This window comes from Sturnira hondurensis, unplaced genomic scaffold (assembly GCF_014824575.4).
Source record: "Sturnira hondurensis isolate 20B ecotype Veracruz unplaced genomic scaffold, ASM1482457v3 Scaffold0003090, whole genome shotgun sequence".
NCBI classification, from domain to species: domain Eukaryota; kingdom Metazoa; phylum Chordata; class Mammalia; order Chiroptera; family Phyllostomidae; genus Sturnira; species Sturnira hondurensis.
The window spans coordinates 2,166,546-2,190,035 of record NW_028075721.1 but is presented as its reverse complement, the minus strand read 5'-3'; the positions used below and the strand labels follow the sequence as shown (position 1 = coordinate 2,190,035).

At 53.4% G+C, this 23,490-nt stretch overlaps 2 protein-coding genes across 5 annotated transcripts in view; both read left to right on the top strand.

The window, feature by feature from the left end:
• SLC9A5 (solute carrier family 9 member A5) overlaps nucleotides 1–9,392 on the top strand; it is a 30,108-nt gene extending 20,716 nt beyond the window's left edge. For 3 of the 4 annotated variants that reach the window (XM_037041529.1, XM_037041527.1, XM_037041530.1), the window contains 4 exons: nucleotides 3,185–3,355; nucleotides 3,865–3,934; nucleotides 4,587–4,718; nucleotides 7,961–9,392. In XM_037041529.1, coding sequence (XP_036897424.1) covers nucleotides 3,185–3,355; nucleotides 3,865–3,934; nucleotides 4,587–4,718; nucleotides 7,961–8,433 — 846 coding nt within the window. In that variant the 3' untranslated portion in view covers nucleotides 8,434–9,392. The remainder of the gene's footprint in view (nucleotides 1–3,184; nucleotides 3,356–3,864; nucleotides 3,935–4,586; nucleotides 4,719–7,960) is intronic. The other variant, XM_037041528.1, reaches the window with a different exon arrangement.
• A 5,143-nt stretch (nucleotides 9,393–14,535) lies between these two features.
• On the top strand, nucleotides 14,536–23,377 carry PLEKHG4 (pleckstrin homology and RhoGEF domain containing G4). Its single transcript, XM_037041696.1, has 21 exons — nucleotides 14,536–15,046; nucleotides 15,213–15,308; nucleotides 15,383–15,506; nucleotides 15,592–15,685; nucleotides 15,759–15,833; nucleotides 15,914–16,030; nucleotides 16,199–16,297; nucleotides 16,386–16,534; nucleotides 16,687–16,825; nucleotides 16,924–17,040; nucleotides 18,713–18,895; nucleotides 19,143–19,645; nucleotides 19,721–19,967; nucleotides 20,644–20,733; nucleotides 20,815–21,036; nucleotides 21,142–21,312; nucleotides 21,388–21,565; nucleotides 21,940–22,056; nucleotides 22,193–22,429; nucleotides 22,517–22,632; nucleotides 22,797–23,377. Exons 1-21 carry the CDS (start codon nucleotides 14,536–14,538, stop codon nucleotides 22,800–22,802), a joined length of 3,591 nt encoding a protein of 1,196 aa, XP_036897591.1. The 3' UTR covers nucleotides 22,803–23,377.
• Nucleotides 23,378–23,490: the final 113 nt, after the last annotated feature.

Genomic DNA, 23,490 nt, shown 5'->3' with positions numbered 1-23,490 from the left:
AGTCTTGGGGTGGAAAGGCCCACTCCAACCAGGAGGGAACCTGTTGCAACCCCACAAGGGGGCAGCAAGCCATTACCTTGATTGAATCTTCCTGAAATGGGAAGCCAGTTGTTCCCATTCCTGGTAGTTGTAACAGTGAAGGCTGTTTCTATTGTTGAGACAGACTCGCTTGCTTCAACTTGCTCCCACTGGTCCTGATTTAACTCTCGGCAGCTCTGCAGAATATATTTCAAAGGTTTCAAGGCAGTTCCCTTCCATACAGGCCAGCATGTCTTCTCCCTGATGTGTGGAAGGTGAAATTCTAGCTGTCATTAGCCTGGGCAGGGCATAGGGCCTCTCTTACCTTCCTAGTTCTAGGACTTGGCCTTCTCTTCTCACAGCCCAGAATCCCCCCAGCTTTGCCTCACCACCCCGAGGCCCCATATTGTTCTTATACGGAGGCAAACCCCCAGTGTCTTCTTCAGTTTGTGGGTGTTAAACCCTATCGCATCCAACCTGTGGGGGTTTTGTTTTGTTTACTTTTTTCTAATGGAAAATTTCACTCATTCACAAAACTAGAGAGAATAAAATAACTCATCTATCCATCACCCAGCTCCAATAGTTATCAATGTATAATTTAATGTTATTATATTCTGGACTTCCCTACATTTCATCCACACTTTATTATCTTAAAACAAACTCCAGATATCATATATCATCTCTAAATATTTCAGTATATATCTCTAGGTGGCAAGAACTCTTAACAAAAACAACACAGTACCATTATCACTTGTAACAGTTTAAGACAATTCCATCTTATATCAAATATCCAGTGTTTATAAATATCTTTCTCCAGATGGTTCTGTTTATATCAAAATTCAAATAAAGTCCACACGTTGCATTTGGTAAATATGTCTCTTTGTTTTTAAAAAAAGTTCTATAATATTTCCTTCTCTTTCTTTTTACCCCCTTGTTATTTATATATTGAAAAAATACTTTGTCCCAGAGAATTTTCTATTTTATAGATTTTGCTGATCACATCCCAGTGGCGATGTTTAACATGTTCCTCCCTCCCTTACGTTTTCTGGTCATTAAATCTGGAGGCCTCGTCAGATTCAGGGCCGTTGAATGAGTATCCCTGCGTGTTTCTCACTGTGCCACATCAGGATGTACACAGTGACTGGCTGTCCACGAATGTGTGTGTGTAAGATTGGCTAGTGGGTCCCGTCCCGTTCTTGCATTGTCAGTGAAAAAAAACTGGAGTGAGATTGTGCTTATCCCGATTCAACGCATCTCATTTGATGTAGCCCATCATTCCATCATTCAGATCCCATGTCTGCCACAAATACCTGCTCAGATTCACATCATATGACAGTCTGCTAAGCCTGTTAACTCTGTGTTCACCCAAATTAACATAAACATGTTGACCAGGACAGAGCTGAAGATGGAGCCCTGTGGCATGTGACCAAAGACTTTCCATCTGATCCTGGATATGGATCGAGCATTTGGGGGGTCCGATTACTCACCCAGTTCTGAATGCATTCAGTTATACCATAACACAATACATCAGTCCTCATGTTCTTCACAGAAATACCATCAAAGAGAGACAGAAGTGTCTAGTGTGCAGTTAGAAATATAAGATTGTAGTTTAAGAGAGAGATAAGGTTTGGGGATAGATTTGTAAGCATCTTTATTTTTGTTACAGTTTTTATTTTCCAACTTTACCAATTTTTTCTTATTTTATTGGTATTATTATTATTATTATTAGTTTTAGAAGCATCTTTATCAGAGGGGTCCTCATCTGGCTACCTCAGAATCCCTTGCGGAGCTTGCTAGAATACGTATTTCTGGCTCCACCCCTTGGAGATTTCAGTTCTGTGGGAGGAAATGGAACAAAGGGTCTGTGCGTTTACTAAGTGCCCCAGGTGATAGGATGCAGCTGGTCTGATGGCTGGTGTTTGGGAACCGCAGTTCTCGCTCACTGGCCTCGCTGAGGCTGAGAGATGGAGATGTTTGCCGGGGAGAATGTTTAGCGGGGAGACTGGAGGACCAAGGACAACACTGTGGGGAATGCACATGGAAGACAAGAAAGGGGGGCCAGCAAAAGAGAAGAGAGAAGAGCCTGTGGAGGAGCAGGGGCAGCTGGTGTTTCGGGCGTCTGGGTAGAGGAGTGGGTAGCCTGGGTGAGCGTGTGGTGGCTTTGGTCTTGATGAGCAAGAGCTGGAAGGAGCAGACGACGAGGTTGGTCCTGAACTGGGTCCCTGTGGTTGTCAGACTGAGTGGGTTCAGGGTGTCAGAAGAGAGAGTTATGGGAGTTTGAAGTGCAGCCTGAGGTGCAGCAGGGGTGGGTGTAAGGACGGCTATCTGGACAGTTCCGCCTGGAGAGAGAATCCTGTGTCGCTTAGAAGGGGGCGTGTGTGGGCCAGGCAAGTGGACCAGGTTCATAACTGGTGGTGCAAAGAAAGAAATGTCCCCAGTGGTGTCATAGTAACCCCCTGTTTCTGGCCACTTCTAGTCAGAGAGAACCAGAAAAGGGCCATAGTGGATGGGAGAATACATTCTGGGATAAGGGAAAGTTTCCGAATTTTTTGGTCGGTAAGATGCACCGGACCATAAGATACCTAAGTTTTAGAGGAGGAAAATAGGGAAAAAATTTTCAGAGCAAAAAATGTGGTAAAATATTTAATAACATAAATAACATAGACTACCCTCCCCCTCCCCGCAAGCCAGGCAAACTACGTTCGGACTATAAGACACACACCCCTTCGCCCCAAATTTGGGGATGTGTCTTATAGTCCAAAAAATATGGTATTCTCCAGTGAATTGAGACTACAGAATGTCTGGATGGATTCCTATTGTATTTTTGCTTTTTTTTTTTCTTAATGCATGGCTAGTTTTTGAAAAACTGGGCCAGCAGGGCCTATGGCAGGGTGTCAAACTCATTTTCACCGGGGGCCATATTAGCCTTGTGGTTGCCTTCAAAGGGCCGGAATAATTTTAGGACTGTATACATGTAACTACTTCTTAACTATTAAGGTGTTGGAATTACACTTGGCCCTTTGAAGGCAACAGTGAGGCTGATGCGGCCCCCCGTGAAAATGAGTTTAATATCCCTGGCCTACGGTGACCATGGGGTTGTGGCCTGGGATTCCTGTGGGAGGCCAAGGCACCCAGCCTGATGGCAGGGTGGGGCTGTCATTGCCAGTACAAGGCCAGCTGCAGCCGCCACTTCATCTTGGAGGACGCGCAGGAGCGGCAGGACAAGGAGGTCTTCCAGCAGAACATGAAGCGGCGGCTGGAGTCCTTCAAGTCCACCAAGCACAACATCTGCCTCACCAAGAGCAAGCCACGGCCCCGCAAGGCTGGCTGCAAGAAGGCACGTGCTTTCTTTGGGACTTCTGTTTGGGGCTGGAGACTGACGGCATGCAGTTTTGAGCCTCCGGGTGTTGGAATTCAGGGGGACCCCTAGTTGGATAATCCTCAGGAGCTTGGTGGCCATAGCAGTCTGGGTTCCCCTTGCATCTTCCTGGAGCCCCAGCAGGGTAAGCAGAGGCCTTCATAAGGACATCAGCCTCTTGGCCGTGAGGTCACCTGCTGGGAGGCAGCAGGACTTCCCACTAGAGGTGAAATGAGAAAGGCAGGAGAAAGGCAGGTTCCTTGGAGGGGGCAGCTCCCTAAGACCCCAATTCTGCCCAGGCTGATGCATTGAGAGCCGTTGCGGGGGCGTGTGTTACTCAGACTCCCTAACACTTTCCTGGGGTGGGGGCCAAGGGCTGGTGGAACCACTGGGACTGATGAGGTCCCCTCCCCCTGCTGTGTCAGGAAGACAACAGGGATGGGGGTGGAGCCAGGGCCAGAGGCTTAGGGTTTGTTCTTGCTCCTCAGAAGAATGGTGTGGCTAACACTGCAGCTTCAAATGGGAAACCTCCTCGAGACCTGGGCTTTCAGGACACAGGCAAGCAGGGAGCGGGGCAGTGGGAGGGAAGGGGCAGGGGCCCATCCACCGGAATCCCGGAGGACCTGCTCTGTCCTGTATTCAGAGCCATGAGCTGGGGCTCCTCCTCTCGGGGACCCCATGGGCACACAACTTCAAAGCTGAATGTGTTTAAAGCAGTTATTGGACTGTGACAGGAGGTGTCTGGTAGCTAACTACTGGTTACAGGCCCTGAGGACTTGGAAAAGGTGTCATGGAGAAGGGGAGAGCTTGGTCTGAGCCTTGAAGGATGGGTGGACCCTGGGGCCCAGCATCCCATCTGCAAAACCAGGATGAGCTGAACACTGATGGGCCTTCCAGCTTTCCAAATGCTTGTGTTCTCAGCTGATGGGATCTGGGGCTGAGGGGAGAGGCTGGGGCAGCTGGGAAGTATGACTTCCTTCATGGCGTCTTCTGAGGACTCTGCTTGCCCTGCTTATCTCCTTGGGTTCTGTAGTCCCACTTCCCTTCCTCTCAAACCCCCACCCCCTAGTCCAGGGCCGAAGCAGCCAGAGGAGGAGGCAGGGGCCTCTGCCGACAGTGGGCTCTGCCTGGGTGGGCAGGGAGCCGCCTTGCACAGTACTAAGAGGCAGTTGCTGGGCTGGCCACCGCAACTCAGCTCTTGTCCCTCCAGCTGCTGTGATCTTAACTGTGGAATCTGAGGAGGAGGAGAGCGACAGTTCTGAGACAGAGAAGGAGGATGACGAGGGGATCATCTTTGTGGCTCGGGCCACCAGTGAGGTTCTCCAGGAGGGCAAGGTCTCAGGTAATGGCTTCCCCTCTTCATCCCTACCCTCCTACAACAACCACAATGGGAAACAGCTCAGAGAAACAAAGGAACTTGGGAATTGTCCAGAGTCCCACAGCAGAGCCAGAATTTGAGCCTGACCCCTCTGACTCCAACACCCACAGTGCTTTCACTGTCCTGCTGCCTCCCTTTGTAGTTGGGGAGAAACACGAGGTGACAAGCGAATACCTGGCTTTGTTGTGACCCAGACTTGGTGCACCTGCCCTGAGGTAGAAGCCCTGTTGCTGGTGGCAGCCTGTTCTGGGGGAGGAGCCCAAGTTCATCAAAATGGAATGACTGTGGATAGAAAACACTATGTACATGTTCTCGTATGTGGAGAACCGACTGTCTCATAAATATCACTGTTAGTTGGCTCAGGCACCCTCAGGTGTCTTTTAGTGTTTTCTTATCATAGAAAATTTCAAAATATGCCTTAGACAGAATGGCAAAATGAAATCCCACTGATCTGTTACCCAGCTTCAATAATTACCTACTTCTAACCAGTCTCGCCTCACCTCTACCACCACTGTGCCCCTTTCTTCCTTGGGTTCTTCTGAAGCACATCTCCGATATTGTATCACTTTATCAGTAAACACTTCAGTGTGTAAAAAGATAAGGATTCTTCTTTAAAAATCCAACCACAGTATCATTATCATATTTAAAATCTTGGTCATCAAATATCCAGCCAGTGTTCAAACTTCCCTGATTGTCTTAATATTTTTATAGTAGATTTCTTCAGATAAAAATCCAGGTAAGGTCCGCACATTGCATTTAGTCCATAAGCCTCTTTTAACCTTTACTAGTAGTTCTCAAGGGGGTGGAGGTGGAGAGATTTTTGCCCCTGAGGTGACATCTGACACTGTCTGGAGACACTGTGGGTTGTGACAGCTGGAGGGTGCACTTGCATTGGGTGGGCCGAGGCCAGGGGTGCTGCTAAATATCCTGCAATGCACAGACCACCCTCCACATCACAGAAGTATCTGTTCCAACATGTCAGTGGTACCCAGTTAAAAACTCTTTTTATTATATTGATTTTTTAGAGAGAGGGGAAGGGATAAAGAGAGATACATCAGTTTGTTGTTCCACTTACTCATGCATTTACTGTTGATTTTTTAAAAACATTTTTATTTATTTATTTTTAGAGAGGGGAAAGGAGGGAGGAAGAGAGGGAAAGACACATGAGTGTGTGGTTGCCTCTCATGTGACCCCCACTGGGGACCTGGCCTGCAACCCAGGCATGTGCCCTGACTGGGAAGAACCAATGACCTTTTGGTTTGCAAGCCAGCACTCAATCCACTGAGCCATACCAGCCAGGGCTCACTGGTTGATTCTTGTATGTATCTTGTCCAGGAATAGAACCCAACTGAGCTACGTGGCCAGGGCATGATGTCAAGTTTTTATAGGTCCGCTCCCCACAAAAAAATATCTCTACCACATACTTCCCCCCTTGTATTTATTGAAACAATCTGGTTATTTTTCTACAGTATTTCTTTGTCTGGATTTTGCTGATTGCATGCCCAAAGTGTCATTTAATATATTTCACTGTCCCTTATAGTCCCTTTACTTGTTTTTATAACGTAAAATCTAGCCCTGACCAGTGTGGCTCAGTTGGCTGGGTGTTTTCCCACAAAGCAAAAGGTTGCTGGTTCGATCCCTGGTCTCGGCACATGGCTGGGTTGTGGGTTTGGTCCCAGATCGGGGCATGTGTGAGAGGCAACTGATCAGTGTTTCTCTCTCACATCGATGTTTCGCTTCCTTTCTTTCACCCTTTGTTCTTCCCTTCTCTCTAAAACTAAGTAAATAAATATTTTTTAAAAGACTAAAAAAAAATCTAAAAAAACCAAAACCCGAATTGTTTCATTCAATGAGTGCTTCCTGGCAACTCTTTGACCCCTTCTTCCTGTATGTTGTGTGTCTGGACTGTCTCATTTCCTTAACTAATCTTTTATTTCCTTTAAACTGGTAATTGTATCTAGATCCGATTTCGGTTTTAATTTCTTTAGTGAAAACAGTTTATAGGTGGTGACAGTGTACTTCCCATCGTACCACACCAGGAAGTACGTACCACCTGGTTATATGCCATTGACCACGGGGCTCAGATGCTGTTGCCCAGACTCCTACATTGTCAAGTTCCTTGTCAGCTTTTCATCAAACGGTCTCTGCAGCCACTGATGCTCATGGCCAGATCCCACATTTCATTTGGGGTTGCACAGTGGTGATATTCTACATCTATTTTTTTTGTTTACATTATGACCAACTTCCCCCCCCCATCATTACTTAGTTTACTTTGAGACATCGTTCATACAGGAAACAATGGAGAATGCTTGATTTTTTCATTTTACTGATCAGTTTTCAGACCATGAGTTACTTCCCCAGCATCCTCCAAAGGAAACATGAAAGATTTTTTGTTGTTTTAATTTTGTTGTGATTAAAATGTAACATTTCAGGTCTTTCCAGAGAGGCAATAGCAGCATCGATGCATTTTACGATGCATTCAGTCTACTTTATTGGACTGCTCAGGACTTTATCAATGAGTAGACGCGTACTGAGCGCCTATTACACGCACAGCATTGTGCTTGACTTTGGTGAGAGGGCTTGTCTTTCCCAGGTTCCCTCTTTCAGAACCTCAGACTTCCTGTCATACAGAGGCTGAGCCTTCCAACCTGGCCCCCTGCATTCTGGGATTCTCAGCTCATGTCTACTTTTTGGCATCCTATTTTTGGCATGGCCCTAGCCTGCTATTAGGTTTGCATGAGCTCACGCTCCTGGGCTCTGTCCCACCAAAGGGCTGTGGTGAGTACTCAAGCAGAATTCCCAGCAGCAAAGCCTTTGGCTGGAGCCCTGAGATCTTCCTCAGCTGCTGTCTTACCCTGGGATAGGGCTTGGCAGGATGTGGTTTCTGAGACTGTAAGTCGGGTGAGAGCTGATTGAGGATGGGGCTTTTTTCCCTGCCTGGCTCCTGCTTTTTCTTGCCTTAGTTATTTTCACTTTTCATCAGGTATTTGTTGAGCAACTACTGTGTGCCCAGCCCTATGCTAGGTGCTGGGGATACAATGAAGAGCAAAACCAGCTGTGGAGCTCGCCTTCAGCAAGGCATTCATCAAATAATCACACAAATGGGTGTAATATGGCAACTGTGGAGTGAATTTATTTATGAAAATGTTCTTATACTTGAGAATTCCATTGTGTTGGTAATGGGTGTGTGTACTCTCTGTTTCCAGGGAGCCTTGAGGTATGTCCCAGCCCACGTATCATTCCCCCCTCTCCAACCTGTGCAGAGAAGGAGCTACCTTGGAAGAGTGGGCAGGGGGACCTGGCAGTCTATGTGTCCTCGGAAACCACCAAGATTGTGCCGGTGGACATGCAGACGGGCTGGAACCAGAGCATCTCATCCTTGGAGAGCCTGGCATCCCCGCCCTGTACCCAGGCTCCAACTGTGGCTCACCTGCCTTCCTGCCGACCACCTGCTAAAGAGCCTCAGGCCCCTCTTGACCTGCCTTCGGATCTGCGCCCTAGCTTCGCCTTTCCTCCAAGTCTAGCCAAGGCTGGCCGCTCCCGCAGTGAGAGCAGCGCTGACATCCCCCGGCAGCAGGAGCTGCAGCCGCTCATGGAACAGGAGGACCACTCGCATCTTAGCCCAGGCACTGCCAGTTCCCACTGGTGCATCCAGTTCAACAGAGGTGGCCGGCTGTAGCCCAGAGACTTGGGGAGGAGCAGGAGGCCAGAGTCCCTACAGGGAATGTTCCTGGAACAACGGGTGGAGTAGCCCACTCAGCCTGACACAGGGTCAGAAATGGCAACTGGGCTCCCTTAGGGCAGGTCAGAAGGGTCTCCTGGGCTGGTCCTCACAGGGGCCCTTTTCACCACCACCCCTACTCCTAACTCCTGCCACTGCCCCATTTAGTAAAGCCCTAACCCTGGCTCAAGACCCAGTCCAGAGCTAAGGGCTGGGCCCAGAGACTCAGATGGCTGATGCCCCCTCCCCAGCCAGCCTTCCTGGGCTCACTTTCGGCAGCTGTTTCCTGCCCCCAAAGCAAGGACATCATTCCTCAGCTGGCACTGGCCTTTCCTGCCCTCCATCCCGCCCTTAGCGCCAGCTCAAGGACAATGGCAATGAGGTTCCTCAAGGGGCTGGTCCTCTGAGGGTTTGGGGTGGAGTGGGAGGTGGAGCAGGTCTCAACCTCGGGCTTTGCTGCCCTCTTGCATCGGCTACCCATAACCAACTTTTTTAGGGCACTGGGAATGTCTTCACTTCTTGCTTTATTTCCTTCCGTTTGCTGCCAGCTATTGGGGCAATAGTTTCTCCTTTTCCAGCACCATGGCCACAGGGCCAGGTGAGGCTTCGGGTCAAGGCTGGCTGCTTTGTAACCGGGGTCACCCTGAGGATCTACTGCTCTGCATCCAAGTCTGGGCCTTTTGGATCCTTGGGTCTGGGTTTTCTGAGGAAGGGGGACAGTCGCCTCGGGGCTCCCACATCACCCCTTCCCAAGCAGGAAGGGGGCAGGACCACTGCCTCACTGCTCTGGGGGCTCGGACGCCTGGCTGCAATGGCAAGGGGGCTGATAGGGTGGCAGTTGGCTTTCCTGGGGTTAGCGCCTGCCCTGTGTTTTATACCTTGAACTGAAGACACATTAAATACCCCTTGATGGATGGGTGTCCTGTGTCCATGTGTTTGGGGGTTCTAGAGGCAGGGGCGTGGCAACAAGAGTATTCCATGAGGGAAATGGAAACCCCCAGCCACCATCTGCCCAGGACTTCTGGGATAGAGATTGGAGGGGGGATCCTGGGAAGGACTGTTAGGCCCCCTGGCCCTCCCTCCCTGCCTCCCTCCTCTCTCATACCTTCTCAATATTGTCCCCTTTTAGGGGTCCGCAGTGGCATTCCAGAGGATCACTATGGGCACAGGATCACAGAAATAGGAGTCCACAAAATGGGGAAGGCCAGCAGAGAAAGAGACCCCAATGGTCAGATGCCACGTGCCCAAATATGCAGCCACCACACACTGGGACCAACAAGCCTTCCTTGAAAACCCGAAGGCAGGCATAGGGCAAATGAACAGAAGTGTTCTGCACACGGCAGGTGGGAGGGCAATCTCAAGGGCGCTGGATACCCTGACTGTTTATGACACAAATCCAGGAGTGTGGGCGCCAGACATCTAGGGATGGAAGTTCCTGGTCAGCAGTGCCAGATTTAACTCCCACTGTGACTAAAGAACTTTAAAAAAAATAGATCTCTTTACTAAGATGTAACACACATACCATAAAATTCACCCATATGAGATGTACAGCTCAGAAATTTTTAATATATCGACTCGTGCAACCCTCACCACAATGTAAGTTTGGAACACTCTCACTATTCCCCAAAGAAACCCTGTACCCATCAGCACGCACTCCTTACCCCTGGCCTAGCTCTAGGTAACGGCCAATCCACTTTCTGTCTCAACAGAGCTGAAGGACTCGGCACACTGCAAAGGTTACAAATGTAGTCACTTTTTCTGTGTTATGCAGTTGGCAGTAATTAAGGCCTCATAATGAACAGTCCCAGCTGTCACTCACCAGGTATGTCATCTTAGGCATGTTACATAGTCTCTCTGAGCCTCTGAGGCTTCATTTCTAAAATGGGGTAACAACCAGATTTATTTAAGGTTGTGATCAGGATTCAATGACAAAATGAGAAGAATCTGGTACAGAGCCTGGCCTATGGGCAGGGGTCGCAAATGCTTGTCATTACTTTATCCTGTAGAAAAAGGCAAAGAGCACTGAAAGTGCTGTGGAGCCTCGAGGAGATACGGGCAGGCTTTGGGAGGAGTTAGAGCGTGCACGCGCGCAGGGGCTCAGACCGCGCAGGCGCAGATGGGGGGCTGCATTCTAGGTACAAAGAGAGGCATTGAAAAAAGATGCCTAGAGCACACGTGGCAAAAAGCAAGAAGCAGCAGGAGATGTGGTTGGGAGCAGCCAGCCCTGCTGAGTTTTGGGGGTGGCAGAGAGCTGGCCTGAAAGAATTGAGATCTGGGAGTGGTGTGGGCACCAATGTGCTTTAGGGAGCTCAAATATAGCTGGGGCCAGGTGGGCGATGTATAAAACTGTGGGTGGAGGATGGATTGGTAGCAGGAAAGGCGAGAGAAGACCTGCTGGGAGGCGGCCCTGGGACATGAAGAGGACAGGCAGCCATTCTCAGACTTCAGTGTCAGAATCACTGGGATCACTGGGTAGCTTACCAGGCATGCAAATTCCTGGGCCTACCCCAAAGGTTCTATGGGGGTAGACTCAACAGGTGTTTGGGAGCCCCCCAAATTTGTCATTTTAACCAGCACTCCAGAGGGAGGCGGGTCACAGAACATGTCCTTCGAGAATGACTAGATTAGAAAAGTTGTAGAAATCAAATTCACACAATCAGGCAACTAATGGTATCAGGGAGGGGATGGAAAGGGTCTCCTGGGCCTGGAGCTGGGCAACTAAGAATAGTGGGGCTGCCAGGCCAATGGGGCAGATCGGCGGCAAGGGCACTGGGGGAAGAAAGCAAGTGAGCACAGTGCCAGGGAGACAGGCATCTGGGATGCAGGAGAGCGAGCAAGTCAAGGGCTCATCTATGGGTCACTGCCAGACTGGGCAGGATGGCGGAAATGGCCCTCAGTGCCACCTGAGCTGCATGCAGGCCTTGAGGGAGGAAGGATTTTCATCAGGGGGAGACGGGTGTGGGCATTCCAGGTAGCAGAGGGCTGACTGAGGTCTGTAATCAGAGGAGTTTTCCAGGCCATCATGGGAACTGGACAGGAAGGATCTGATGCCTCTGGACGGTCGTAGATTCCACACTAAGGAGTTTGGAGTTTATTTAGGCCAAAGGTGAGAGAGCTCGAGAAGTTTGGGGTGTATGTCACCCTCACTGTCTGGGGCAATACTAAAGAGCATATGCAAGATATGGGATGGAGTAAGGGCAGTAACTGTAGGTCCCTTATTACTAGGCCCACTGAGGCACAAAGCTCCCATTTTACTTTGATTTATTTATATTGGCAAGGAATGGGAGGCTGAGGGAAGGTGAGGGGAGGTTGGAAAAGGGGCAGGGGAGGGAAGGTCATCTGCATTTTATGATCTCAGTGGAAAAGGCTGCTATGAGTGGATTCTGCTGCCAGGAGAACCACGGAGATGGGCCCCATGAGTCACTGCTCAGTCCTGCAACCTCAGCCCACAGAGCCTGCTGTGGTCAGCAGCCCAGGCTGACTCCAGGCCCAGCCCCCACTATCCCCCACTAGGCCTCGGTCTGTTCCCATTTCTATCCATATCTTTGCCATCCTGGGACTGTGCACACTGTAGCTCTCCACCTCTTCTGTGTCCCTTTCAGACAGAGCCTCTGAGTCTGTCTCCGTTTGTGTGGATCTGGTTGACATCTGGCTCATGGATGGAGAGCCTCAGAAGGGCAAGGGTAACGTGACCAGTCTCAGGCCTCCCCTATGCATTTATCATTGCTTAAAGTACAAAAGTGGACAACATGTAGTCTCTCTGCATTTGGCTTACAAGGCACATTCTGTGTGGAGTGAATTAACCAGGGCCTGGCCCTAATCTGTTTGCCTGTGCCCGGGGGCGCTGGGGTTAGCTATGGCCTGTGGCTTGAGGTCTCTTTATTTGCCTCTGGCATTTCAGGGCTATGTGTGCCTGCTAGCAGGTCCCCCCCAGCTCTTAGCCCTCCCTGGGGGGCCTGGCTGGTGGCTGGAGGTGGGCAGAGAGTGGGCAGCAGAAGGGGTGGGAGGGAACAGGAGGCAGTGACTCAGTGGGCGGCCCTGGGATAGCTGGGGAGGGAGCCAAGGTTGGTCCTGATGCTCACTGATGCTGGAGGGTGGGATGAACAGCCACTGAGGCGCTGGGGATGGAGAAGGACAACTCTAAGGCTCCTTCCTCTCTTGCAGCCAGATCAGCTCATGAAGAAGTCTCCTTGGTAGCTGAGAGCCCGGACTCTGGGTGCTGGGAGGAGGGAGGACTGCTGTTGTTCCCACTATGCTTGCTTCCGATGCTCAGGTTCCCTCCTCTGGCAGTCTCCTTGGGCTCACAAAGGAGGTCCCTGCTTTGCTTTAGAGTTGGGAAAGACATTACACCCAGGAATCAAGGGCCTGAGCATGCTGTGGGGCATATAGCCGACCTTCTAACAATCTTCCCACACATTTTGGGGAGTTTTAGGAACTTGCCTCAAAGGGACCTCATACCTCAGAACTGGGAGGGATCTCCCAGGTCAACTATCCAAGTGACTTTCACCAGTTGAGGACCCCCTGAGTGGGGGTGAAGTGAGGGGCGGTGCTGGCAGCGAGTGGTCATTTGACATACAGGGTCTTCCCAAGTCCTTATGACAATCCCAAGAGAAAGAAGTGGCTTTTTTTTTTTTTAAACAGGTGAGTAAAGTGAAGCTCAAAGAGAACTGAGTTGCCAGAGCTCACCAGCAGGTAAGTGGAGGTGCAGGCCTGGGCTAGCATCTCTCTGGCTCCAGGACCAGACCTCATTCCTAGCTTCCTTGGCCAGACTTTGCAGGGAAGCGGGTGTTGGCTGGGGAAGGGGTGTTTGTGAAAGAAATGCCAGGAATACAAGGGAGTGGAGGATCTAGGCATGGTGAATTGGTCGATTCTGACAGGTTTGGGTTGCTCCCACCCCAGAGGCCTCCCTCCCCCCTCTCTCTGTCCAGCCCGACAGCAGCCCCTCTCCCCATCATGGGATCAAATAACTTGTTTCTTGGTGATTGGGCCTGGGGCCTGGAAGGAAGATGGGGCTACAATGGCGGACCCCCTCCCTCCCACCCTCCACGAAGATACCTCTACTGGCTCCCAGCAGCCCCAAGCAGCTGGTCTGGGCTTAGAGAGTGTGGACTTAGGGACGCCGGACCCACACTTCTCTTCTCCTGGCTGAGAGAAATGAGTACGCCTTGTTTTGCTTAGGGAGGCTGAGGCAGAACCACCCCCTCCTGCATCCCCCCTCCGCACCCCGCCAAGCCCTTCCCTCCCTCCACCCCCAGGAGGAACTACTTTCTCACTCACTTGCGCACTACACTGCTTTTTGGGAAGTGGAAACGGTGGGACAGCCGTTGGGCGTTGCTCTTACCAGACTGAGAAGCTGAGTTAAAGTCAGTGGGGCCTGGGGTGCGGGTGGAGCCGAGACATCCTAGCCCGCGGGGGAAGAAGAGAAGGCGGGCAGCGGCATCCGCCGTCGGGCCTAGCGCCGTGGGCTGTGGCTCCGTCCTCCAGCCCCCAGGGGGCAGCGTTCCCTCCCCCGCGGCCAGGAGGCGGCGCCTGCGAAAGCCGAGGGCGCGTTTTTACGCGCCGTCGAGGCTCCGCTGCGGTACGTTGGAGGGCTGGGGTTGTACGGACGAGGCGTCTTCCCTGATTCCTGTGTCGTGTTCTGGGGGTGCGAGTGCGGCGGGCAGACTGGCGAGCGGGGAGGCGCGCGAGTCCCCGGGAGAAGCTAGGGTGCCATTGGGCCGGCGAGTGCGAGCACGAGGCGGCGCCTCCCTCATAGAACTGCAAAGCCGCGAGAGCGCGCTTCGGATGGTGGGAGCCACGTGAGCGTGGACGGGCAGGGCCTGGACGGAAGGGAGACTCCCGCCCTTCTCCCCTTTCCTCAGGCTTGAACTGCGGCAACCGGTGCCCCCGGCACCAAAACTGGCATCTCTGACAGCCTAGTGCCTTCTGCTTTATCCGCCAAGTGCTTCCCGACCGTTTTCAACCCTTTTCCTGGGTGAGCTGAGGCGTCAGCTCACACGGAGGCCTCAGCCGTTTTCCCGCTTGCCGTGAGCAGACCCCCCCACCATTAAGGAGTGGCTGATGGAAGGGCCCCTGGAGGATGGGGATGAGTCTCCAGACTCCCACGGCCACGCCACGGACTGGAGGTTTGCCGTGTGCAGTTTCAAGGATGCCTGGGATGAGGAGGAACCTGTTCCCCAGATGCAGGTTAAGGACCCCAATCCTCCAAGACAGCCAGCAGGGGAAGCCCAAGGTGAAGGGTTACAGGGCAGCCCCGGGCCTGGGGAGCTCCAATCAACCCCAGGACGGATGTCTGTGGATGAGTCAGGGAATAGCCAGAGGAACACCTTAGGAGGTTCCTCAGGCAAGTCAGAGGCAGCCGTTCCCTCTGAAGTGGAGAGTCTCCTATGCCCAGTGTCCTCCCACCTCAACCTGGTACGGGGCAAGGGTACCAGCCAAGGGGGGTGCTTGGCGGGAGACCCAGATCCAGGTGGAGTAATGCCAGCTAGCTTGGAAACTGGGCGGTTGGACCTCGACTCTGTGGACCTTGGAGGCCCTTTATCTGAGACATCATCACAGCTGCTGGAGGCAGGTAAGGGACACTGGGCAGAGATGGCTTGGAAGGGAGTGGGAGTGCCTGGAGGGAGGTGCCAGGATTTGGGGAGGGCTCTGACCCTACTTAGGCTGAAGTCGAGGTCCAAGGAAGGGATCTCTGAGCAGGTGGGTCAATGAAGACCCAAGCCATTTCCCTTTCTAAGATCCCAGTGGATCCACACCCCCTAAGCCTGCTGACTACCTCCTGGCCCAAGACCTCGCCTGGGAGCTGCTGGCCAGTGGCATGGCTGCCCTGCCAGGTAGCAGAGGGGACCAGAAGTGGTGGAGGGAGGGTGACCTGATTGGGCACGTGTTCACTGCCCTCTCCCCTCAGGGACTCGGGATGTGGAAGGCCGGGCGGTGCTGCTTCTGTGTGCCCATACCCACACCTGGCTTCATCCCAAGTGCTGCAGCCACGAACTCATCCGCCTCCTGCTCTACTTGCAAAGCATCCCCAGGTTTGGGAGAGGCTGGGGGATAGAGCCTGCGCCATGAGATGGCAGGGCCTGGAAACTAGATACTGAACAAAGCTTGTCCTTTTAGCCTTGAAGTACAAGCTCTGGGACTGACTGTGCTAGTGGATGCCCGAATTTGTCCTCCAAGCTCTTCCCTCTTCTGGGGGCTCAGCCAACTGCAAGTGAGTACAGGATTATAGCTCCCCACCTCCAACGATAGGGTTGGGGGCAGGGCTGAGCTCAGATTCCTTTCAGGAAGCAGTCCCAGGGTCTGTGTACCAGGTGCTGCTGGTGGGAAAAATGCCAGAGGAGGTGCCTTCAGGGCTGCAGGTATTGAACCATACTGGCTAGGGGTGGTGGTGGGGTACTGCCTCCCCAGGCCTGGGTCACAACACCTTTTCTTCCTGCAGCTAGAGCAGGTGTCCTCTCATCAGAGCCTGCTGACCCACATCTCCACTTCATCGCTACCCACTTCACTGGGAGGAGGCCTGCCTTACTGCCATCAGGCCTGGCTGGACTTCCGCATGGTCAGTGCACTGGGTAGGGCATAGGGTGGGTATGCTGGCAACCCGGCCAGCAGAGGAGCCTCTCCTGGGCTGGCTGGAGCAGCACAGAGCTGGCTGTCACAGCCTGGAACCCAGAATGCCTGGGACCTGCATTGTGTACCACCCTGTCATGCCTGCTCCTACTCACAGCGTCTGGAAGCCCTACTGCAGAGCTGCCAGGTGGTGTGTACCCTGCTTCAGGAGGCCATTGAGAACATAAAGGCTGTGCCCCAGCCCATGGAGACTGGGGTGAGTGTCCCCTCCTGAGGCCTCCCCAGATGCTCCCTGTCTCCTTCTTCTCTCATGCTCACCTCTGCTGCGTGTTGCCTTTAATCAGGAAGTTGGTCAGCTGCTACAGCAGGCACAGGTCCTGATGCAGCACGTGCTAGACTCACCACGGCTAACATGGCTACAGTGCCAGGGGAGCGTGGAGCTGGCATGGCTGAAGCAGGAGGTCCCAGAGGTGATCCAGAGCCCAGACAACAGGTAGGTATGAGCCCAGCTTCCACCAATGCACCATATCTCGTACCAATGGCTCAGTTGGCTGGCTCAGAACCAGCCAGGATTGTGGTCCCAAGATACGATGGAGTGAAGCAAGGCAACTGACATGGGCCCTAAGATTGTGTACCCTGCCCTAGGCCAGCGGTGGACAAGGTCGATGCGCTGTACAGCTGTGTGGACGGGCTGCTGCACCAATTGACCCTACAGAGTAACCGCCGAGTACAGGCACTGGAATTGGTCCAGACACTGAAGGCCCAGGAGGGTGGCCTGCACCAGGTGGGAACTGCCCACCCAGATGTGCCCCACCCCTGAGCTCATGCATGACCACCCAACCCACAACAGCTGTTGTGCTTTCCCTGTTTGTGCCCCTCCAGGTTGAAGTGTGGTTACAGCAGGTGGGCTGGCCAGCACTGGAGGAGCCAAGGGAGCCCTCACTGGACATGCTGCTCCAGGCCCAAGGCCCTTTTCAGGAGCTGGACCAGGTTGCCCAGGTGAGTTTGGCCACTTCTTCATTCTGTAGGTATTGGGGCACTTTGCCAGGGACTAGGGATGCAGGTTGGGTGTGAGTAAATCTATCCTGTGCTCTCTTGGGATTTACAATCCAGCAGAGAATTAAAGGTTCAAAATCATATATTTGTGTTTGCAAACTGAGGCAAAAAAGCTTTGGAGAGAAGCAATGCAGGTGGTTCTACCTGAGTATATAATAAACACCTGACCCAGAAGGGGTGTTAGGCAGGCTTTCCTGAGGTAATAACTTTTGAGCTGAGATCTGAAGGCTAGGTTGGGATCAGCCAGGGAAGAGAGGACTGGAGGTAGGAGACATTGCAGGTTGAGTGAACAATCAGCATGTGCTAAGGTCCTGTGGCAGGAGGGAGCATGACTTGCCCTAGGAACCATAGGAAGGTCAGTGAGGTTGAAATGCAGAGCAGAACAGGGAGGGAGAGAAGGGTGAGATGAGGTTAAACAAGGCTAGAAAAGTGGTCTGTGGCCAGATCACTGGGCCCTGTAATGCTGGAAAGTTTAAGCAGGAAAGTCACATTCAGATCCGTGTTCTAGGAACATTCCCACCCTGGTTTCTGGGTAGATGATGATTTGGAGAATGGATGTGGAGAGTCCACTGAAGAGGCAATTGCTGCTCTGGCCAGTGTGGCTCAGTTGGTTGGGTATTGTCCCATAAACCAAAAGGTTGCGGGTTAGATTTCTGTTCAGGGCACATGCCTGGGCAGTGGATTTGGTCCGGTCAGGGCATGTACAAAAGGCAGCTGATCTAAGTTTCTCTCTCACTTCGATGTTTCTTTCTCTCTCTCCCTCCTTTCTGCATGTGGGTGAGGATTAGAAAAAAAAAAGAAAGAAAGAAAGCAATTGCAGTGTTTCGGGTGGGAACTGGTTGCTCTGGCCAGGATGAAAGCAGAGGGGTTAGAGCTGAGAAATTGATGGGGTTTGGTGTTGGGCACATGTAAGAGGGTAAGAGGGGGAGGGAGGTTGTAAGAATGAATGGGTTCTGCTCCCTGAGAGAGGTACCAGGAGACAAGAACTTTCTGGGGGAAGGGCATTCATGAATCCAGTCTTGGGTGTGCTTCAGAGATGACAGGGGCAGTAAGAGGAACACCCATCGGGATTGGGCCTGTCACTCAGTGGAGAGATCTGGCTGTGGAAGGTCGCTTGGTGGATGTGGATCTGTGGGTGCCATTTGAAGTGTGGTCACACAAGATCTCCTGGGGAGATAGGGTGGGCGGCCTTCAGGAGCCTCAGTGTTCAGTGGTTGGGTAAGGGTCCGGGAGTAGGAGGAGAAACCACCAGACAAGGGCAAGGAGAGTCAGGAAAGCGGGAGGGGCTGGGAGCCAGGAGAGAGATGGGTGGATGTTGCCGAGCTGTGGACTCAGGCGAGCCGGACACTTGCAGGGAGGTGGGTGGGAGTGGGACTGGAGTGGGCTAAGGAGGTGAAGTGGTGGTGGTAGTGAGGACAATTTTTCCAGGGAGATTTGGCTGTGGGGAGGGACAGAGAGAGAGAGAGAGAGAGAGAGAAATATGTGTGTGGGGGCGGGGGGAGGGCTTTTAATTATAGGACAGACCTGATGATAATGTGTAGATGTCAGTGGAGGAAACGTGGACTTGGGGGCTAGACCACCAGACCCAGTCACCGAGCCCAGTCCCTGTTTCTAGGAGCAGATCCAGCAAGGGGAGAAGTTTCTGCAGCCACTGGCTGGCTGGGAAGCAGCTGAACTGGGCCCCCTTGGGGCCCGATTTCTGGCCCTGCAAGACCAACTGACTGAATTCTCTAGGGCTTTGGCCCAGCGGCGGCAACGGCTAGCAGATGCTGAGAGGCTGTCGTGTTACTTCAAGCAGGTGTGTGATGGGTCCTGTCCCTGCCTCCAGGTGGTCAGTAGGGCCAGAGGGGTAGCTGCCCAGCTCTTCCACAGCCTGAGCTCTTCCTGGTCATTCTGCTTATTCTTACTCATCTTTGTCTAACCCCAAATCCAACCACTGGGAATGTGGCCTGGGACCAGCATCGTGTGAGGTTGGAGAATGGAGAGAAGGCTTGGCCGTCCTGGTGGGCTCCCCCTTCAGTGCCCATGTGGCCTTGATGTTGCAGGCCTCGACATGGGCTGAGGAGGGGCAGCGAGTGCTGGCAGAGTTGCAGCAGGAGCGCCCGGGGGTTGTGCTGCAGCGGCTGCAGCTACATTGGAGCAAGTACCCGGACTTGCCTCCTGCCCACTTCCGAAAGATGTGGGCTCTGGCCACAGGGCTGGGCTCCGAAAGCATCCGCCAGGAGTGCCGCTGGGCCTGGGCACAGTGCCAGGACACCTGGCTGGCCCTGGACCAGAAGCTAGAGGCTGCACTGAAGCCACCACTGACGGGCAGCACAGCTAGCCTCTGTGTCAGCCAGGTCCCAGCTGCACCTGCCACCCCTCCTCTGAGGAAGGCATACAGCCTGGATCGGAATCTGGGGCAGAGTCTCAGAGAGTCTGTCCACCACTGCCACCATGCGGCCATTGTGGCTGCCTGCCACAGACCAGAGATGGGATGTGGTGCCCAGCCAGGGTCACCCCCTACCATGCCTCTGCCAGGCGGCTCTGAGCCCAAGAGTCCCAACAGGTACAGTCACTGGGCAGGGCAGGGAGGGCAGAGGCAGGGCAGATGTCCAGGGTCCTGACTCCACCTCCCTGGTAGGCTCCAGCTGGTACTGGCAGAGATGGTGGCTACAGAGCGGGAGTATGTCCGTGCCCTTGACTATACCATAGAGAACTACTTTCCGGAACTGGATCGCCCTGATGTGCCCCAGGGCCTCCGTGGCCAGCGTGCCCACCTCTTTGGCAACTTGGAGAAGCTGCGTGACTTCCACTGCCATTTCTTCTTGCGTGAGCTGGAAGCCTGCACACGGCACCCACCCCGGGTGGCCTATGCCTTCCTGCGCCATGTAAGCCCCCTGGGCCACATGGCCCCACTGATTCTGCCACACCCAACAAAGCTGTTGGGCACATGCTTGGTGTTAGGCCTTGTGCTGGGGACAGCTATGAATGGGACCAATAAGGCCCTTCCCCTCGGGATGCTCCTAGTTAGGAAGAGGAGACACAAAAGTGAAAAAGGTAATTCCAGACTATACAATAGTTGGGGCTGGGAGGAAAATAATCAGGATGGGTAAATGACCATGAGTTACCAGTTGGGCAGGGGTTCCCCTTTACAGAGAGCAGTTAGGTCTTTCAGAAGGTGAGGATTGAGGCGAGGCCAGAGGGAGGGGCTGGCATCAGAGGTCCCATCAGAGGAAAGAGCAAGTGCAAGGCCTTTGGCAGGAAAGAGGCCCAGTGATCAAGGAAGAGACAGGTGAAGGGGTAGTGAGAAGAGAAGCAGTCCAAGGTGAGGCAAGACCAGAGTGTGTTCTCAGAGTTGTGGGAGGAACGGAGCTGGATGCAAGACTTCTTCCTCAGAGGGCCTGTGGGCAAGCCCCACCTGCACAGATCTCCCCTCATTCAAAGCTGGCAGATTGGATCTGCAGCAGGAGGCCTTCCTGGGAGCTGCCTGTTGGCATTTTGGTCCTCTTAAGCTGAGAGCGGTTTGGCCCCATGCACCTGGGGCTGAGCTTTGTGTCCTTGCAGAGGGTGCAGTTTGGGATGTATGCGCTGTACAGCAAAAATAAACCTCGGTCTGATGCCCTGATGACCAGCTATGGTCATTCCTTCTTCAAGGTAGGTGAGCCTGAGTCTTTAGGGGGAAGGGGAATGGAGGGAGTACCCTAAGCTGCCTGATGGTCTCTTGCCCCCTGGCAGGACAAGCAGCGAGCGCTGGGAGACCACCTGGACTTGGCCTCCTACCTCCTAAAGCCCATCCAGCGCATGAGCAAATACGCACTGCTGCTCCAGGAGCTGGCACGGGCTTGTGGGGGGCCCACGCAGGAGCTGAGTGCCTTGAGGGCCGCCCAGAGCCTGGTGCACTTCCAGCTGCGACATGGCAATGACCTGCTTGCCATGGATGCCATCCAGGGCTGTGACGTGAGTCATACCAGGTCGTGGTGGGTTGACACCCACCCATATTCAGTGGGTGTCAAGGGAAGGGGGCAGAAAGGGTTGGTTACCCACTGGGCCCCAACTTGGCAGGTTAACCTCAAGGAGCAGGGGCAGTTGGTGCGACAAGATGAGTTCACGGTGCGCACTGGGCGCCACAAGTCCCTACGCCGCGTGTTCCTCTTTGAGGAGCTGCTGCTCTTCAGCAAACCTCGCCGAGGACCCACAGGCATCGACACCTTTGCCTACAAGCGCTCCTTCAAGGTAGCCTCCCACCCATTCCGCCCTGCGCCGCCCTGCTTCCCAGTGCCTCACCCCATGCCTCTGCTGCTCACACAGATGGCCGACCTCGGCCTCACTGAGTGCTGTGGGGACAGCAACCTGCGCTTCGAGATCTGGTTCCGCCGTCGCAAGGCCAGGGACACCTTTGTGATGCAGGCTGCCAGCTTGGCCACCAAGCAAGCTTGGACAGCTGACATCTCCCACCTGCTCTGGAAGCAGGCTGTCCACAACAAGGGTAGGGCCCTGCCCCTACTTCACCCTGGAGATTTCTGTTGTCCTACAGGGGCTCAAGGAGGGCCCGGGGACTTAGAGATGCTCAGGAAGTGGGAAGGCGGTCCAGCAGCAGCAGCCAGTGCAGCAGAAAGAACCTCTGAGTCAGCAGTCCTGCCTTCGCTGCCTCTGTAGACACAGTATTAACCTCTCTGAGTTTCAGAGGCCTTGTCTCTACAAGGGGAATTACACCTGCCCACAGGGTTGCTGGGAAGAGTCTGGCCACACAAAGGCTCAATGCGCAGGGTGGTTTGTCTGAGGGGCATGGGCATCGAGGAAAGACTGAAGGGGAAGAAACAGATGGAGGCTGGTGGCCAGGCTGATGTCTTCTTCACCCAGAGGTGCGCATGGCTGAGATGGTGTCCATGGGTGTGGGGAACAAAGCCTTCCGGGACATCGCCCCTAATGAGGAAGCTATCAGCGACCGCACCATCAACTATGTTTTGAAGTGCCAAGGTAGCCTTACACGGTGTGGGTGAGGAGAGCTGTGTGGGAGGCAAAGCAGACCTCTGTCAGCCCCAGTCTTCACTTTCCGCAGGACCTGGGCCCAGGTGGGCTCTCACTGGTCCCACCCTGACCCTCTCTTTTGCAGAAGTTCGTTCTCGGGCCTCCATTGCTGTGGCCCCCTTCGACTGTGACAACCCCTACCTGGGGACCTCGTGCTCCCTTCCTGCAGACCCTGCCTCCTGCTCTGTACTGGGGTCCCTGAATTTGCACCTGTACAGAGACCCAGCTCTTCAGGGCCTCCGCTGCCCCCTGTATTCCACCAGCTTCCCAGAGGAACCAGTGCTGGAGGCTGAAGTGGAACTGGGTAGCCAGCCATCCTTGAGTAGGTCTGGGCTAAGCCAGGGGCAGGAGGGCATGACCTGGGGTCTGGGCCACCCCTGCTGACAGCTCACCTGTTCTCCCTCCCTAGCTCCTGAGGACTCAGAGGTCTCGTCCCAGTGCCCATCAGCTAGTGGCTCCAGTGGCTCTGACAGCAGCTGTGTGTCAGGGCAGGCCCTGGGCAAGGTCCTTGAGGACTTGTCCTACGTGAGTCCCATTTTGCTTCATATCCTCCAGTGCCTCCCCAGCCCAGTCTGGGCCTAAGGCCCAGAGGTGGAAGTGGGGGTGGGTGAGCCAGAGCCATTCCTCAGAAACCCCACCTGGACCCAGAGCTGAGGAAATAGGTGTTTATATCTAGCTTGGTATCACAGGTTTGACTTCAGGCGTGAAGGTGAACAGTGGATCCAACAGCCTGTAGCTCCGAGGAACATAACCTGTCTGGATCTACTATGACCAGGGCTTAGTGGCACCGGCGCGCCACTTCCAGCACACTCACACTGCCCTGTTGAGTACTCTCTTGGATGTCTGTGCCCACTGGACAGACAGGCAGGGGCCTCTCCAGGGGAGTCTGCTGCAGAGCCTGATGAACACCCCGATCCTGGGCTCCTGGACCCATGTCCCCTTCATCTGTCACCTTTCCAGCTCCCACCCCAGTTGTGGGTTAGGATTAGGCTAGAGCGGAGGTGGGGTGTTTCCATGCTCTAGGCTCCCGGAGTATCAGGTAGCTGTAGGCAGTGACTGGGCTGCTCCACTGCTCAGGAGGAGCACAGGCCAGTCTCAAAGCCAAGCTCCTCAAACGGAGGGGCAAGCCACCCTATTGGGCCCTTACTCTTGCCTGGGTTCCCCAGGCCCAGACCCTTCTTACCTGGGTCAGGTTGGTTATATGACCCAGTGCCTTTTGGATAGCTTTTAGTTAGATTTGTTTTCTAAAATTATTTCACTGGTGGTTTGGTTTTTGGCATCTCAGAGAGGGAGTCTAGGCCTTTGACTTGTGGTTTACGCTTTTATTTGTTTACAATAAAAAATAGACTGATTCACACCCTTGGATGGGCACATACATTCTGG

Coding starts and splice junctions, on each gene's coding strand:
- PLEKHG4 (XM_037041696.1), top strand. CDS start 14,536: ATGGAAGGGCCCCTGGAGGATGGGGATGAGTCTCCAGACTCCCACGGC. Junction 16,298..16,385: donor CCCAGCCCATGGAGACTGGG/GTGAGTGTCCCC, acceptor GCCTTTAATCAG/GAAGTTGGTCAGCTGCTACA. Junction 22,057..22,192: donor CTATGTTTTGAAGTGCCAAG/GTAGCCTTACAC, acceptor TCTCTTTTGCAG/AAGTTCGTTCTCGGGCCTCC.